We start from the raw sequence: 19,321 nt of genomic DNA on the forward strand, positions 1-19,321 counted from the left end.
CATCAAATCTGTGTTTAAGTGTCCTATGTGAGATTATTATATAATTGTGTTTTAACATTATATTTATTATTTATTACCAGCCGTCCATGAAGACAGAAACAAAAATCCGATGAAGTGTATCATATTGTATAATATCAAAGGGAACAATACAAGATGTGCCACTGATTAAGTTGAATGGTCCAACTGTTACAACATTGATGAATATTATTAAGTGCATCTATCATTGTGGATGTCATCCCAAATTAATGTTTGACATTGTAGAAATTATCCATAAAAAATGGCAAAGAATGAAATTTGCTCCTGATAAAGAGCTGACAAAGAACATGCACACTATATTAAGTATTAGTATAGTATATATGTATAGATTTACACATTAAATGGGTCAATCAACCAATTCAGTGCCAATTGTTTTTTGTAACACTCCAAAATTAACAAAAGTTCTCTTTTTTTTCCCTGTAAATTTGATGATATGCATATTGAACAGTTCAAAATGTGTATTGGTGTTTTTTTTTAAATATTTAAATATTGTTAGATTTAATTTTGGGGGGTTCTGAAACTTTGTGGGGTTTTAGCATAAAATCAGCAAATACATGATCTATAGCCATGACATTTATACTAATAGAATGTTAACATCAAGCACAAGACATCAATGTTTAGGACCAAAAATATTTTCAAGTAATTGTATAGTGTATGTGATACATTTTATTTCCTGGGGCCACAAATGTCAGACAGTCAGATGTCTTTTGTTGATGTGACAAAAGCATAACATAACATAGAAATCAAACAAGTCTTATGCAGTAAATATTTTGGTATATTAGTTGATGAAATATTGTTCTGGGGTAACCATATTGAGCATATATGCAAAAATGAAGTCTTATGGTAATATCCACCTACAAAATGTTCACGTGTGGTTTGATGAGTTATCTTTGGTCTAGTCAATAAAAAAATAGATTAAGATAAAATGATCCATCTTCATTGTAAAAGTCATCTTGTTTTACTGTAGACTAGTTTATAAATTTCTTTTAGCCTTTATTATTACATATTTGAATTCTTTTATACATATAACGTCGTTTTCTTTTTGAGTTAGATGAACTATTAGTTGTTTTTTAAGGGGGAGGATGTTATACAAGCCCATGTGCTTCTTTTCCTCTCCTGCACTGTTTTGTTTCTGTCTTGTTATCCTGCAATTCTGCTTGAATGTGCAAATAAAAATATGTAAGCTCCGTCTGAAATTGTGTTTGCTCGGGCAGTCAAAGCCTAACTCAACTTTCCTTGTGTCTTATATAATTAAAAATTAACAACCTACAACGGTTCCTCTTGGGAAACACTGTGGTTAAGTGATTGTTGTTGAAGCAGAAAACAAGAACATGAATCCAAGAAAAATATAGCTTTATTTGACTTCTTGACTCAATAAGCGAAGACATTTTTTGGCACTAACAAAATTGCACAACTTTACATCCATCTTTTTTTTCATGATCATTACAGATGGCATACAGCACTCCAACTGTTTAATGTGGTGACCCACTGCATTATGCATTCAGGAGAGTGGGGACTGCAACGTATCAGCAAATAGTTGCTAAACATCACAGAGTGTGAGGATTACAGCGTCGGCCATCTGTGGGACACATGCACACACATCTGTTCTTCCACAAACATATCGAAACCCAATGTGTTTGGTTTTTACTCAGCAAAGTAAAATGTTGCGACAGGAATTAGACCGTTTTCTGATGGATAAAAAAAGCTCTATGCTGTGTGACAAGAGAGTGTGCCAATCTGGATGAGATGTGTGATAGCTGGTTTTATCAGCGAGTGCTGTACAGGTCTTCATCCTCAGGACTGGACTGGCCAAAGTCCAAGAGGGCAGGATCTGGTGTAAACACAGCGCCTCCTGGTGGCCAGCAAGACAAATGCAACGACAGAGAAAGACGAATACGATACATTCTGAATTCAGGATATTTTCTTGTCATAGCCCGTACTCTCGCAGTGGTAAATAGAGTGTCAACAACTCTAATCTTTAACTACGACAGTGTGAGAAAAAGGTATTAACTCGAAGAAAACAAACCATCCAAAAACACAAGTCTAATGTGAAGCTCAAACCAAGAGATTTAATCAATTCAGACGTTTTACTAGACGACTAAAGTGCCGGCCACATGACTTGCCTTGCATGTCATCTTGTCTGCTTTCAATGTAGAAAGTTCACTCAAGTTAAGTTCTACTACACATCTACCTAATGACACAGTACCTTTGCTATTTGCAGCAGGCTGTTCAGCAGGTGTGTGCACCTGTGATCCTTCCTCAACCAATCCAGCGGCTGCCCTTATGTTGGATCCCACATCTGGGTCTGGTGGTGACAATACATAGCGGGTAAACAACATGCTCACCTGTATTGTCAGATGTCCAAAGGGTGGGGTTGAACTACAAAAAAAGTTGGTCAAATTATTTAAACAAACTAGGGCTGTTCGATTTTGCCTAACAAGAAAATCCCGATTATTTTCTCTCAAACCCGATTTTACGATTACGATATCTCTGTAAAATAAAAAATAATGAAAAATGAAGTATTTTGAATGTTTTTTATTTAAACTTAATTTTTCTTTCTTTGAACTCAAAACGCCAGTCAATTCAACTTAATACACAAAGAACAATCCATTGGGAATAACAGCATTTTACTTACACAATAGATTTCAGATCTGTTCTTAATTAAACCAATAATGACAGAAGAAAGTGCATATACCATCTGAAACGAAATGGTCAACATGAGAGAAGGAAACCAAACAGTCTGTCAGCAAGTCATTTTGCCAACCAGCCAGCCTTTCACATTTCTCCCTGGTCTTACTTAAACATAAATCAATGATTAGTGCAAAACTGTCACTCAATAATACAATGCACTGTCAAGCTTAAGTACGCGAGAATCGGCTGGCAAGAAAGGAGAAAAAAAGGGACGCCTTTCAGACGTTGAGTTACTTGCTCACGGGTTGTATTGTACATGCGGGGCGCACACTACGCTACAGATCTATATTTGCCCGATTTATCAACTAAACGCTCACTTGCCTGAGCAAATAGCAGAATCGCCGGTAGCGCCGGTGTTGTTGTAGTTTTCCTGGACTGCGCGCTCGTGGGAGGAAGCGGAAATGCAGAGGAAACTACGGTGGCTTAGATACTCCAAAAATAACAAAATCGAACTTGCCGATTTGAACGTTTTATCCAGAAAATTCTGTTACGGTTCAAAATCGCTTAATCGAACAGCCCTAAAACAAACCTTTTTAAAGTACACTTGGTCAACCTTTCAAGATGATGCAGAGAGAGCTACGCATCGCCATTAGTAATTGTGGAAGTCAACAGTTGATTAACTCAATTCACTGCCAGACATTTTCAGACCCTCTTTTACCCTAACGTTTGAAAAAAATGGAAAAAAACCCAAAACAAATAAGTTCCTGAAATTGAATAGCTGGACTGTGAAAAGACAAATAAGCATGTCCTTGGCAGTTAATGAGTTAAAGGGAAATAACCAACAACAGAAGGTACAGTGAGCATCAGATTAAATGATCTACTGTCCGGTATGTATTTAAAAAATTAGAGTACAGCGGACACCCGCATACTCACTGTTCATCTATTCTCAGATTTTTTTTAATTTTCATTTATTTATTTACTTTTAGAGCCAACCCCTTTTTTTTTTAGTGGAAAACGCAGTTGGCAGTTCATCCCAGTTTTTCCAGGATTTTTTGCGGTTAATATAAAAATAAAAATAAAACATTTGTAATGGCTGTGAATTATAGGGGCATTTTCGCTATTTGCTATTGCTTGGTTCCTATCCCAGGTGAATAGCTGGGGTCCAATTTGTCTATCATACATATCAGTGATTAAAAAAGGGGAATTAAATGGCAATAGGAGAGTAGTATATCGCAAACAGCAAGTCTTTACTGTACTGCATTAGGCGTGAAATTAGCTGCAGCAAAAGACAACATTTTTTCATGAATCCAGGACGCAAGTTGACATTAAGATAAGTCACTCGCACTCATGACTTCGTTGAGTTTAATTTAATAATTTTGCCAATAATTTAATTGTAGTTTTCTCAAATGGCATCTGTAATAATAAACCGATAGCAATGTGTGACTACGACACTACAACTCCCATGCGGACTGCCCGCACACAGTGATTGTGATTGGTCCATTCATAAACCTTTTTGCTGATGTCACAGCTGAGAAGGGGTCAGAGAGCTGCTGCCCTATCAAGACTTTTCCACCCCCGGTTTATTTTATAAGTGGAATCCATTCTTCATTTGGTGTGGCTCAACATAAAATTAGGTGTCAAAATGAATCGTCCTCTACCGTACTTTCCCGACTATAAGCAGCTATTTTTTCCCCAAACTTTGAACCCTGCGGCGCGTTTTTAAAAATGAATTTTTATCGACGAGCTTGAAGCCGCCAATAGATTTACCCATACTCTCGTTACATCTGACTCATGGAATTAGCGAACATGTCACGGTGGACCAATGAAACCGTCCAAGTCCACCCTCATACTGATCTTCATATGAGCCATTTGCGGCTACACATGTAATGTCTCCGCAGTTGCTTTGTCCCGGTCTCCCGCTATCGTGCTCTGCCGGTCACCCGAAGGAGATGCTTTGCCCTTTTTTGCTGAATGCGCAAGTTGGTTGCACATAACCCCTATTAGCCAACAAAAAATGCGGCTAGTGAAAATACTAAGTGGCTAGCAACTCTGGGAAACCGCAAGCCACAGTAGCTGTTGAGCGGAAAAGTTGATTGTCAAGCCCAGGTCTAGGCATACAGCAAATGTGAGTCAACTGCAGTGGAAGACGTTGGATCAATTGAAAGGATAGTCATTTGGCTATGAATGGAAAAAGATTCTAAATTGACATTATTGGTTTAAAGGCACAAACAAAAGCCTGAGAACCTGAAGACTCATCTGAGAAGCCCCAAAGTGAGCAATCAATTCCACAAAGTGAAGCATGAACACTTGGCTAGGCAGACTTCACAATTGGCTGGCCACAGCTGTTTTTCTGGGTGGACTTGGTGGATGTAAGAGGAATTAACGCTTTGATGAGAGAAGAAATAGTGACAAAGAGTCTCCTCTTACCGTTAAGTTATTTTGTCCCTCCGGATGTTTGTCATCTCTGTCTGAATACACATGTGAATGTGATTTACAATGTAACTGGCGTCCAAGTACATTCAATGTGATACATTCCACATTTTAAGCCATGGGAATTCTTTGCAACTCCATTTTGGGAAAATTCCAACCTTCTTGTCTTAACTATGAAATAGCAGAAAGTGACAGGGACTCGCATTGCTTTACCCCTATTTGCACTGGATGTTATTTCCAATAAATTATGCAGGCAGCCAGCATTAATTGGCCGACGACTTGTTCTAACCCGCATTTTGTTTTTAGATAAACTGTGATGGCTATACAGTGAGGACGAGTCACGCTGACATAATATCGATGAGTCTTACTTCTACCTGCTGGTTCATCTGAGTTCTTTAGTGTAGGCGGGTCCTCAGCGGGAGCGGGAACCTCCGCTGGAGCCGATTCAACTTGAGCGGACTCTTTGGTCTGTGATTCTGAACTTAGCGTGGGCTCAGCGTGCAGCTTCTCAGCGGGGGTGCCATCAGAAGCCGGAGAGATGACCTCTGATGAAGTGAGAGGATCTTCAGATACAGCAACGGCGCCCTCTGCTGCTTCTTTCGAGGCTTGAGACGCCTCACTTTGAACACAGCCGAGTGATTCTTTATCAGCTGGGGCAGATAGATGGATCGCAAAATTAGAACGCAAGCTTGAGTAAGAGTAGATGCCTCACTCATGTGACTGATGTGACATCGAGAAATAGAGAAACAAGAAGTCAGCGAGATCAATATCTACTGTACCTGAGTCTATCTCTGCAGGCGCCTGCTCGGCCGAAATCTCCGCGAGTTTGACTGACGCCTCTTGGGCTGCGATAGCAATGATGAGTTTATCAGTGTCTGGAACACACTCCACTGATCCCGCCTCAGTGTCTGAGATGGCAACACTCTGCGCTGAGCCTGGCTCTGAGGTGCGACAAGGCTCGTCAACCAGCGCAGCCTCTGGAGGTGGCACAGGAGTTGCCTACCAAGAGCACGCCAAAGGGATGCAATCAAAATAAGAATATCAGCTGTTCAACCAGATACAATACAATACATTTGTATTTATATAGCTCATTTCACAACAGCTACAGATGTAACAAAGCACTGCATATACAACAACAATGCGCATTGCAATTTCTTCAGTTGTCTTTTGTAGGTACATTTCAAAACTCATGCTCACAATAATAGTTGAACATTAAAAATACAATTTTGGTCAATGAGCTCTGGAGTACTAATGTATTAACCCCTACAAAAAAAAAAAAAACTTTGATAATTATCAATGCAGTTGATTTAGGGAAGCTGTGGCATCAATTTCACATGGGGTGGTGGAAACAACTTTCCTTTGAATTTTCAACCCCCTAATACTAAAATTACATTTATGTGCAATCACATCTGACAACTCGTAGCACACCCAAAAATTAACCTATTAACCTATGAAATGATTGCTAGTAATATATATATATATATATATATATATATATATATATATATATATATATATAGAAACAATGCTATCAAAATATCAAAGAGAAAATGCAGGAGTGCAGAGAGGAGGTGGAGAAAAAGTAAACTTACAGTACACTATGAAATTTTATGCGAACAACTGAAATCTTACAATAAAACAGTAAAACTGGCAAGATCTTCCTATTTCTCAAACCTCATTACAGTCAATAAAAACAACCCCAGGGTTCTCTTCTCCACCTTTGAACTTTTAACTAGTTCTGATTTTAATAAGTCCCCACAGAGACCAACAGATGCTCTCTGTGAGGACTTTGCAGACCACTTCAGAAGTAAAATCGATGACATAAGATCCAGTCTTTTAGCCCGTCAAAACACAAGTTTTAATAAACCCGGACAATCATATTTACATGAGGAAACACTGGAAAGTTTTGCCCTGGTTGATGCAAGGACACTTGTTCGAGTTTTCTCCCAGGTAAACCCAACAACCTGCCTTTTGGATCCAATTCCCACATTTCTTTTTAAGACATTTTATGGATTTTTTGAAGAACAAATTTTAAATATAGTCAATTGCTCTCTTCAGACAGGCGTCTTCCCCGCTGCCTTTAAAACGGCGGTGGTGAAGCCCCTTCTGAAGAAGAGCGGTTCTGACCCGAGCGTTTTTAATAACTACAGACCCGTATCCAACTTACCGTTTTTAAGTAAGATTTTAGAAAAACTGGTTTTCATCCAGTTGAATCATTTTTTAAATACAAATAATATTTTGGAGAAATATCAATCTGGTTTTAGGATGAACCACAGTACGGAGACTGCTCTTTTAAGGATCTTAAATGATATTAGGTGCACTGCAGACGTGAGAAAACTCACAGTCTTGGTGCTACTGGATCTAAGCGCTGCTTTTGATACAGTAGATCACCAAATTTTATTAAATAGACTTAAAAATCTAGTGGGCATCTCTGGTACTGTTTTTGACTGGTTTTATTCCTATCTCACAGACCGATATTTCTTTGTAAGTATGGATACTTGTTCCTCTAAAACTCATGAAATTAAATGTGGGGTTCCTCAAGGTTCGATTTTAGGCCCCTTACTTTTTAATCTTTATATGCTTCCCCTCGGGGATGTCATCAGGGGACACGGCATCAGCTTTCACAGCTATGCTGATGACACGCAGCTGTATATTGCCGTGTCTCCTGATGACACAGGACCCATTGATACCCTTTTAAATTGCATTTTAGATATCAAGTCATGGATGGCAGATAATTTCCTACAGCTCAATGAGGACAAGACTGAGGTCTTAGTTATCGGTCCCGAAGGTCAGAGAGAGAAGCTTTTACCAAAACTACACATTTTTAATCCCTCACACTGTGTGAAGAACCTTGGCGTCATTTTTGACTCTGAGCTCAGTTTTATTCCTCATATTAAAAATGTAACCAAGATTGGTTTTTATCACCTTAAGAATATCGCCAGAGTCCGCCCGTTTCTCTCTCAGGCTAACACGGAAGTGCTGATGCATGCCTTTATTTCCTGTCGTTTAGATTACTGTAATGCCCTGCTCTCTGGCCTCCCGAAAAAGAGCATTTCACCACTGCAACTACTGCAGAATTCAGCCGCTCGGGTGCTGACGAGAACCAGAGGGCGGGAGCACATTACGCCAGTTTTGAAATTGCTGCATTGGCTCCCTGTGTGTTTCAGGATCGATTTTAAAGTACTTTTATTAGTTTATAAATGTGTTAATGGTCTTGGGCCATCTTATTTATCTGATTTGCTTTTATCATACCAGCCCTCGCGGATCCTGAGGTCCTCTGGCGCCGGCCTTTTATTTATTCCAAGGGTGAGGACCAAAATGCATGGCGAGGCTGCATTCAGCCATTTTGGTCCTCACCTTTGGAATAGCCTGCCAGAGGATGTCAGGTCTGCAGAGACTGTTGATATTTTTAAGAGGAAGCTCAAGACACACCTTTTTAGTTTGGCTTTCAACAACTTTTAAATAATTTATCTTTTCTTTTGATTGAAGATAATTCTATGTTTTGCTTTGAATGTTTTAAAGCACTTTGAGTTGCATTTTTATGTATGAAAAGTGCTATATAAATAAAATGTGATTGATTGATTGATTGATATATATATATATAAAATATTACTTGTGTCCTCTGAATATTTATTGTTACTATTTAAAAAAAACAAAGGTAAATGCAGCAAAAGAAACTACATATTGAAAGAGATATAATGAAATACAGTATAGTGGTGTATCAATTTTACTCACACAGTGTCGAAAAAAAAGACCTCCCGGGTACTCTCTGCCAACACTGCAAATTTGCATCCATTCGTAACCACGAATAATACGGCTATTATGCCACGGGCATAATAATAATGATCATAACAATAATAATGCATCAGATTTATATGGCGCTTTTCTGGACAACCGGACACTCATAATGCATCTGTTTGATTGTTTAAGGGCACAAATAACCTGTGGTTGTCGAGCAGCATCAGACTCTGGGGGCTTAGAGGTGAGCAGTGAAGACACAGCAGTGCGGCTCCACTGGCCTGCAGCATACATCTTCTTGCCTGTCACCTTGGTAACAGGAGAAAATCAGCGTTTTGCCACATGAACACAACCGTACGGGTGTGTTGTTGATGGTTGGGTTCAAGGTTAGTCTGTTAAAAGTCCTCACCTTACAGACAGCCACTGCCTGGGCTGGGTAGCACACTGATGCCCCAGCACTCATAAGACCCAATGGGACTGCGATCCTCTTCAAACGAGAGCCTAAAACCCCATTTTAAAAAAAGGAATAATTACAGTGTTCATAACTTTTACAGCAGCAATAGGTCGTGTGTTTCAATTAGATGTGTCAAGTAATCATTGGCAAGTAGGGATGTAACGATTCAATCAAGCCCAGATTAGATTCGGTTTTCGATTTTCAGTTCCAGATTTTCGATTTGATTTTTTTTTTTTTTAAATCGCTGCCGTGCTTGTCTCTGTGCGCTAGCATAGTGCTGCAGCCATCCACAAACGCAATATGCAATGATGTTTGGCGCAAGCGAATCATTTGATCTACACATTCAAAATGTGGTATGCATCTGGAAATGTAAAAATTTGTAAAAATACATCATCTAAATGTCTGCATGGGTGACAGAGCGGGATACTCTTTTGAATTCCATCCATGTCGCTCGATTAATGCTTGGAGTGCATTATTAGTGTGTTGCTCCCAAAATGTATACGTTTATCTGCTAACTCAATTTCAGCATGGATGACATGGCATTTTCCTCTTTTAAGTTACATCCATGCCCATCCTTTCATATATCAATTAAGATGCAATTTTTGTAACTACTATTATGCATGTTTACAAGGTTTATATTAATGCTTAGCGTGCATTACTAGTGTGTTGCTACCAACATTTATTTGCTAGCGCAATTTGGGTGGTACAATAACCATTTCCATTACGGTAATTTAACTTAACACACATTTACCTGGTTTTATAAAGAAAAATAAAATGCTATTATTCCGTGCATTACCAAGGTCTATTTTTCCTGTTGAATGCAGTACAAGCAACATCGCACTTTTACTCACTCGTAGAATGATGGAGAGTGCGATAGTCACATGTGTAGGGATTCAAATATGTGGAGCACTGTTTGTGTAAATGCTAAATGTGTGACTACGGTAAATGCTTTCCATTCTTGGGAGTACTTCCTATGATTCCCTAATTGTGCCGGTGCTCAAATGATAAAAAAAAAAATAGTAGAAAACAGTTGATTTGAAAAAAGAATTCGTTATGGTATATGATCTTGTGAAAAATGTCTCAAAATAAGCTCTCTCCATAGGCCGTGTGTCGGCGGGGGTGCGTGTGTGTGCGTGTGTGTGGGGGTGTGTGTGTGTGTGTCTGTGGGTGTTGGGGGGGCGTGCACGTGTGTGTGATTGATTGGGGATCAAGTTACCTTTGCGCGCCAAGAACATGCCAAGTAGGCCAGCCATGGTGATGGTGCCGAACCGGGGTAGGAAACCAGGGGGAGGATCTTTCAAGTAATAGTACACATCTAAGACAAACAAATTTAAAGTAACACACAGTAAATGAGCTGTCCCTCTCTTTTCAACAGTCATTTTCATTACACTGACGCCTTTGATTGAGACTGTGAAAGCGATATTAATTACCAATGTGCAAGATATTGTTTTCACCCATGTTGGTTGGTTTGTTTGATTTGTGCTTAGTTTGCACGACAAAGCACAAAACATACAACCGACTTCCACAAAGCTTAGCAGAAAGATGGCCGATGTGCCAAGTAATAGCTCAATACATTTTGGTGCGAATATGAATGGATCTCCTGGTACAGGAATATATTTTCTCTTTCTGATATTTGTTCAAAAGGGAACTCTGGATGCGAAATGCAAATGTACCGTATTTTCCGGACAGTAAACCGCACCTTTATATAAGCCGCACCCACTCTACTTTTTTAAAAATAATGAGAAAAAACCATATGTAAGCCGCACCTACAGTATCTATGTTGACAAATTAGATATTTACTGCATTTACAGAATGATTTTGAACTGTAAATGTACATTTGTGTACCTGAATAGATTATTTACGAACAGTGCCTTTTAACACGACCGAAACTTTGCTGATTAAAACGGAACAGAATCAAGAGAAAATAAACTGGACTGATCTTCATTTCACTGCGCGCTGCTACTCCAGTTTGTCAGCTAATGGCCACCTTTTATACTACATACCACCTAATGCAATAACGTAGTGAATAGCGCCCTCGCTCGTTGAACTCCTCCACCTGCAGTCACATCCTGTCATTCCGGTTAGAGTGCCCCGAGCGGTGGAAAAAAAAAAAAATCCACAGAATAGCCGCACCGGACGATAAGCCGCACGGTTCAAAGCCTGGGAAAAAAGTTGCGTTTTATAGTCCGCAAAATAACTTCTTAAATACATCCCCAACTCTAATGGGAAATGAGCTATGTTAAATCCAATCTTTTTATGTTCTTGTTCACGTTACAAAAACAAATGGGACTTCTACTGTGAGTGCAAGGCGTCCGGGACGGAACAAGCATGCGCACATAGCACGAGGTTGAATGACTTGCACCCAAAAAAAAAATGACAATGTGGCACATTGTTTATGACAGCATATGGTCCGGCGCGTAGGGGCTCATCTTTTTTCTCAGATCGACAGAGGGCCGATGTGGGAGGAGGTAGAAATATTTTGGGGATATAAGGTGACGCTTTTTAATCGCATTTCACGGAGATGTCTAACCAAGGATGATGTGACATTATGGCCGTGGGTAATAAATGAACCGCCTGCGCGGTTGAATTACTACTATCATCAAACGTCAACTTTATGCTTCATGGTTCAAATGGGATTAAATTAAAGTCAAATGTAAAGTAAACACTGGTACTCAAACAACTTTGCAGATTCACAGACGCTTGTCAGTAGTCTCACTCGCAAGCACTGTCCCCCACCCGTGCACAGCACACGTGGGATTTTGATGACACATAGGACAGATATGTACGGATGAGCGTTCATACTGCCGATGCATCGCATACTTATCTGATTTATATCCAAATACAAAAGAGGCTCAGGGTGGATATGAAAAAAAACAAAAAAAAACTGAATAGTACAGTTAACACTGCATGAAAAAACAAATCTGACACCTCTCACACATGGACAAAAAAATTAATGAATAAAATCTGAATTGACCTGCAGTGTGAACAGCCTTTGAAACATCGCTCAGTATGACGCAATACTCTTCTACACCACTGCAGCAACAATTCTAAACCTGTTGCAAAATGAACACCTCTGTCTCTGGTGTCAATCAAAAGTGAGCATTATTATTAAATTTAAATTGGCTCATTTCTGTCCTCAGAGTACTTCAGTACTTATCAGAAAATCTGACTGTGTCAGGCTGCTATGTTTGCTCGAATAATCTCACGCATAAGGACGTTGTTCATTAATTGGGAACGATATAATGATTTTTTGAGAGGAACTACTTGAGACGTTCAAAGGGTGTACATTATGCGCTGATAATATTGTACACCAAGGCAATTTTCTGAGCCAAAGAGAATTAAGTATTCACCAAGACCACGGCATAATACTGTGTGCTCTCACAAAAAACATTGTAGCGGCACTTCCAAGCGCCGCAAACCCCCACCCCGAAAACCTGATTGATTTATATTGCTTTTAGATATGTATAATTTTTTGTCAAAAAAACAAAACAAAATAAAAAAACAGTAGAGCCGCTGTAACAGTCTTGAGAACATGAATATTTTTCCATACAATAGTTCCAATTCTATTCTCCATACTTTGCAGACTTGGAAATGTATAAAATTCAAATTCCATACCTTCCCATACTTGAGTAAGAACCCTGCCAGTCAGTCACATAATTTAGTCATTAGAGTGCATTTGGACGAAATGTAATTTGTGTGTGTTTTTGGAATAAGAAAACCTGCAATGAATGCTAATTATGTCCTGTACATCCAAACACATTCATGTAAATGCAGCTTGTGAAAGATGCAGGTACCTACAGTGAACTCACCCTCTCCGGCGTGGTATAGATTTACACTTCCTCGTTTCACAGAGACGCAGGCTCCCTGTGGGTACAACGGGACACGACCATCACCAAAAGCAACTTCACTGAGCGAAGTGATGTACGTACGCATGCAAGTGTGGCAGACTATAGCAACTGTCAAATCTTATGACAGTACGTAATGTCACTGCACCAAGACTACTGTATTTCTTGTGAACATGGACTTCCTGAATGTGAGAGTTGAGTGAGGATGTGAGGACAGTCTGTCAGCCGTGGTGTCTAACCTCCTGCCAAACTTTAAAAAATTCTTGATATATGTCAACGACAAGGGTGGGAAAAATTCACCGCAAAATATGTGCAGAGTTGGCCAAGGAGCACGCGGCCCTGACAGCGATCTCTGAGGAGGTACTGGCTAAATATTTGAAAGAAGCTGACGAAAGAGCGGAGGCTCATGCAAAGAGATTCGAAAAGCAAATTGAGAAGATGAAGTCTATTTTGACATGCCAAACAGATTCAATTAAAAGTATCCGTTCAAAAGCTAATAAGCTACAACAGCGTGTCTCTAACACGGAAAAGGCAATAGCTGATTGTCAAAAGGACGTGCATGCTCTGAATGGAAAGAAATGGTTGATATCGAACACCAGTGATTCTCAACTAGTGTGCCATGACAGCTCTTAAGGTGTGCCGCGGGAAATGATAAAATTTCACTTCATTGGTTGAAAAAATATTTATAAAAAAATAATGTATCTTTGTTCCTCTATCTATAACAGTGATTTACAGTTACAGAGAGAACAACGACCGGTAAATGATCTTCTATTAGACCAGGGGTAGGGAACTCCGGTTCCTCGAGAACCATATCCTGCCTGTTTTGGATCTCTCCCTACTAGAACACACCTGATTCAAATGATCAGGATCGTGTCAGACTTCTACCGAGCATGCTCATGAGCTGATCATGTGAATCAGGTGTGTTGTAGTAGAGAGAAATCCAAAACAGGCAGGATATAGCTCTCGAGGAACCTTAGTTCCCTACCCCTGTAAAAAGTACATTGCTAACATATGTATCCACTTTTTGTAGCATTTTTGTTTGGTGGGGTACTGTGAGGGTTTTCGAATTTAAAATATGTGCCTTGGCTCAATAAAGGTTGGGAATCACTGTCAAAGACAGATGGCACAGAGATAACCTTCCATTATTCAACCTCAAACAGGGACTGGAAAATACAGACTCCTTGCTTTTATGACAGAGAAGATCCTGATGTGGTCCCCCCTCCGGAGCTCCTGAGATGAAATCGCCTTCGGTGCCCCAAAACTCAGCCTGATAGATGTCAGCCTGCCCCATGGCTGATAATTAAGTTTCTCCACTATGGCAACAGGGATCATGTACTTAATGCAGCATGGGAAAATCCTCCCACAGTGGGTGGCCTCTAACTAAAGTTTACTCCTGGCTACAGTGGGCCCACTGCAGCACGCTGTAAACATCTGTTACAAGCTAATGTACGGGGCCCGCGCACAGGACATATAACTCATCGAAGGGTAGTGAGACGCACCCCTTATATAAAAATAAAACATCCTAAATCCAGAAAGTAGGTCAACTGTTGTTTTAACTGCCTATATATGTTTCTGGTAGTAAAAACAGGCCCCCAAATTTCAAAAGCATGATTAAGATTCGGATCATTTGAATCAGGTTTATTGGAGATTGGATACATCTTACATCTCCTGGGGCCACGACCCACTAATTAACAACTTTCAAATGATTCATAACGCAGCCAATATTCTGTGCCAGGTCACATTTAACCAAAACATAAAGGTTAACTTCACTAATTCAAAAGAGATCTGAGTACCTTAACCACATGGACAAAGGGTAGCAGGCCTTGTCTTGCTGTAGCTAGGCCACTCTCGATCAGCCCTGGCGGATCAGGAACAAGCTGGACCTGAGCAGACTTTGTCACTGGGGTGTAGACGTTCAGCTTGGGACAAAAGAGTATAACGTTATTATGATGCAACTGTCGCATACAAGGCAAAGTGTGGATTGGCCTCCTTCTATACAGATGGGCGGTACCTTCTCTCGAGTAATGAGGCCTTCAGTGGGCACTTCATTAATGGTGTACACTCTAATGGAGGCTACACCCAGCACCGCTGGGATGGCCACCATAGCCACCTAGGAAAATAAACAACACAGTGCTTACGACATACGGAAGGCTTTTCAAGCAAACTGTTTGCGATAGAGGTATCAAAACAAGTCTACGAAGCTACTAAAAACAAAGTAGCCAGATTTTTGTAGTTACTTCGTAACTGAAAGAGTGTTAAACGGTGGTCCCGAAACATCGGTCTGCAGCCTGGTATTTGGTACACAGCTGCACAGATAGATTGAAGAGGAAAAAAAAAAACTATCGTGACTCGAAATAAGGGGATCCACGTTGCAACTGGCGAGTCAAAATTCACATTTGGGATCTGGCAACTGAAAAGCAAAACTGCGAACGGGTGTTTATGTGCACAATGCACAGCTGCCAAATGTTACGGTAATCACGGAAAGCGAACCCCTTACGCCCCTAACACTAATTGTTCTTGATATTTAAAAAAAAATCATCACAGCGGTCGCTGCTGCCAAAGGGTAGTTTTATCTCCGCTTTGTAAAATGCTTCAAATTAGCACCAAGTGGGGGACTTGGAAGGCGGGAAGTCTGCAGCCCTGGTGGGTCCCTCATAACCAACCGTAAGAGAGCCCCGCTTGTCTTTGCACCGTGCTGATGGTCAATGTGTCGCGCAATTCACATTGCTCGTCACGGCTGCTAGCTGCCTCCTTCATCACTGCACAAGCTGCTTATCACACTTTGCTTATGTCACCCAATTTAGGCCCCTTTGTCCTGCCTCCTGCTTTTGAAATCAGTTAAAACTAGGGATGTTCCGATCAGGTTTTATGACACCGATATCGATCATGCATGAGTGAGATCGGCCGATACCGATTCCGATCACATGGAATATCTGTGTATTTTCCCATTTATTTATGGTGACTGTTATTATGCAATATTATCTGAAAAAAAACAGCCATATTATTGCCGTAATTTTGACAAAAATCTATATATATTTTCAAATGCATGAAGAAATACAAAACCGTTACTGGCACAATGCAACAATTACTCAGTCACAAAGTTAATTGAAAAACTTAAATTTACCAGCTTTTAGTAACACAGTTCTTAACAGATCAAAATAATGAGCAGTCTCAAATGTTAAAATGAGTTAATTATGCAAAACGTCAAATAAATAACATGCCACCTAAACATTGCATGGTTCAGAATATAATCAAAGTCGAAAAAATAGTCACATGCAGGCTTCACTTGAATAAACTATTCAATGAGTTCCTAAATTGAAGCGACTCAGGAACTTTATTGTCTAGTGCATAGACAAACTACCTTGTGCATTTGTCAACAAGAAAAAAGGTCACTGTTAATCTTTTTGTGAATTCTAAAATGATATAGTGGGTCTGTTGCCCACAAGTGACCTACGATGCTGTGGCAATAATGCCACTTATACTGCGCTGTGTCCGCCTTGACTTTATTCAATGCAGTGAGCCTCGTAAACTCCCCATAATCTCCCAATTGCTTGTTCTTCAAATGTCGGATTAAGTTGGTTGTGTTGAAACTTTTGGCCATGTTCCCCACGCGAAGTACCTTTTCATGGCATATACAGTATTACAAGACGCAAACTCCACACACACAGCAGATAATGCTATGTTCACCCCAACTGCGGTGGTCGGAATATTTGATCAAAACCTTTTATTGCCGATCAAAACATCCGATCACCCGCAGTTCATGCTTAGCAGCCTTGTGTTGCGTCCCTCCCCTCTGCTCGCTGCTCGGAGCATCCCTAGTTAAAACTATCTGACAACTTAACTTAGCCTACTAATATTTACCACCAAAGAGTTTTATTATTTTTTATCATCAACTAAAAAGTGTGAATTTGAGAAAAATATTTGATTTTCTGAGCTAGGTAAAGCTCAAGTGAAGTTGTACAAAAAGCTGTTAATACCTATTTCAATTTAATGCCTTATGTTATTGATGCAAGAAATGCAAATATACAGGGGTGTTCATACCATGATCCGTAAGTATCAAGCATCACGGTTTGGGACGCGCACGATCCGCAGAATGGTTGGTGAAAAAAAACTGGGCGTTCACATTAAGGCATTGTGATTAGTCCGCATTCAGCAGAGAACGTTGAAAGATCTCCTGAATCACTTAAGTCGCATGTATGAGCGTGTTTTGCAAAAATACTCAACAAACACACAGTCTCAGCAAAGGATAACTTCAAAATAAAGGTTACCAAATAATAAATTGATTGCAATAGCCTTAGAAGACTTTTACTTTGAAGTTGGCCCCCGTAGTGGCATAACGGCTAACTTGACTTCCCTTTTCGACGTTTCGGCTTGCCACCAACATCAACACAACGGCATCCTGAAATCATATTCTGTTGATAATTTAGGCGTGAAAAAAAACGCTAGTTAATTAAGCTGTCATTGTATGATACGGCACAAGTCTCTGGCATTAGTGGCTAGCATTAGTGCCCTGCTGGCAGTTCAACAGCTGTTCCTGGCAAATTTTTTTTTTTAAACTTCTTTTTCTATATTGTGGACCGAAATTACTTTTTAATGCACTGTCCCTGTTTAAAGGAAGGTGCCTTAAATTGCACTTCAATGTCTTTTTCATGATGAAAAAAAAAAAATTAAATTCAAACTTTATCTTCCTTTATAAAAACAGTTTTGATCGTTAATAATTGTAAGAAAACATTCAGCTCAAAATGTCTGGCAGTGTACCTTCAAATTTATACACTCTAACACTTACAAAATAAAATGCATCCTGCCTTATATTGCGTAGTTCCGTTCTTAAACCCTAAACGACCATATTAGACATTAGGGGTTGATTATTATTATTATCTATTTATTTATGTTTTGTTTTTTTTAATGGGCAAAGGCGTTTTATAAGATTAATGAATACAAAGTTCTATCGATCGTTTTGTTTTTGTTTTTGCTGATCCAAAATACAATCCGATCCGTGACTCAAATTCCGTGACTGATCCGAACCGTGATTTATGCGATTCATTGGACCACTAGTGAGTACCAAAGACAATCTCCTGGTACTTATGTGAGTAACCCATGGAAAAAAAAAAGTGCACCCCTGTGTGTATGTATGAGTGTACATGTTCACAGCGTGCATGATGTCACTCACGTTTGCCGCAAGCTGAGTTTGAATGTAAAACAAAAACATTAAGATCGTTTACTGTTTGTGTGGCAGTTTAAGATGACTCTCTGTGTTTCCAATTTATGCTGACATCCAGTTGCAATTCCAAAGGTATCGTGTACATTTTCTTTCAAGTCTGTGTCCTGATGTACTTTACACCAAACAGCGTACATACAGTAGTTGCAGTACTTACTGTTTTTATAAGAAACTGTAGCAGCAAGATGTTATTAATGCTGGCAGATTTTTACTCAAATTAAAATCTCCTGTAAATATCAGCGAGTGTAGTTGGCACATTAGAGTATACTCTACTGTAATAAGTGCGTGACTAGTGTACTTTACTACGCCTTAACTAATACACATTTCAATCGAAGTTAGCGTACTTTGCACAGGCGATATTGAGCTTTAAAATTGAAAGAGCGAGGCTATAGCTAAACTTGAAGATTGAACCACTCTACCGATAGACGAGAGCGAAATGCTGTCAACTTCATTCTGCTAGTCCTTCCCAGATGCTGAACGCCTGACTATGTTATAACTGACAACCAACAACACTGGGATGTCGGACTTTAGCATACCGTGTACATACACTTTACAGTGGCGTAACAATTTACTACGGACTGTATGTACGACGAATATTCACCTTGGCCGCCATGACACCTATCCAGATTCTTCTTTTCGGGACTGCTGCACTCTGCAGCTTCGACTTCTCCAAATCAAGTTACTGCCATCTACCAGTAAATAGTAATACTGCAGTTTATTGTAATCTCTCTCTCCCTCCCTCTCTCTCTCTGTGTATTTTGTATTCTGACACCATTTTTTCCTTTTCTTGTTTTTTAAATTTATGTGCATCCATCAAATGGTTTCAAATGGTCACATCTTTGTGTCCCTGTGAATTCCCAGCAAGTGACCAAAGTGTTCCAATACATTATATCAGTCAAATGTTCAATATAATGTGGAAAATATACCGCTGAACGGTGGTGGGGTTAGTTGGGTTACTAGCATGCATTT

At 39.7% G+C, this 19,321-nt stretch overlaps 1 protein-coding gene across 4 annotated transcripts; it reads right to left on the bottom strand.

Annotated features, from left to right (window-relative positions):
* Positions 1–1,372: 1,372 nt before the first annotated feature.
* Positions 1,373–19,053, bottom strand: apool (apolipoprotein O-like). 4 transcript variants are annotated; one of them, XM_086024168.1, is made up of 11 exons: positions 18,954–19,053; positions 15,146–15,244; positions 14,928–15,053; positions 13,099–13,153; positions 10,506–10,604; positions 9,245–9,336; positions 9,040–9,144; positions 5,877–6,096; positions 5,472–5,747; positions 2,243–2,341; positions 1,373–1,888 (listed from the first exon to the last, which is right to left on the bottom strand). In XM_086024168.1, the coding sequence occupies exons 1-11, from the start codon at positions 18,963–18,965 to the stop codon at positions 1,803–1,805; spliced, it is 1,269 nt and encodes a 422-aa protein (XP_085880294.1). In that variant the 5' UTR covers positions 18,966–19,053; the 3' UTR covers positions 1,373–1,802. The 4 variants fall into 4 exon arrangements, with proteins under 4 accessions (XP_085880294.1, XP_085880292.1, XP_085880290.1 ...); XM_086024166.1 differs by having other exon boundaries at positions 5,466–5,747; XM_086024164.1 differs by lacking the exon at positions 18,954–19,053 and adding an exon at positions 18,772–18,945 and having other exon boundaries at positions 5,466–5,747.
* Positions 19,054–19,321: the final 268 nt, after the last annotated feature.

Source organism: Filicampus tigris, chromosome 2, assembly GCF_054856515.1.
Source record: "Filicampus tigris isolate MCC_2025a chromosome 2, RoL_Ftig_1.0, whole genome shotgun sequence".
NCBI lineage: Eukaryota > Metazoa > Chordata > Actinopteri > Syngnathiformes > Syngnathidae > Filicampus > Filicampus tigris.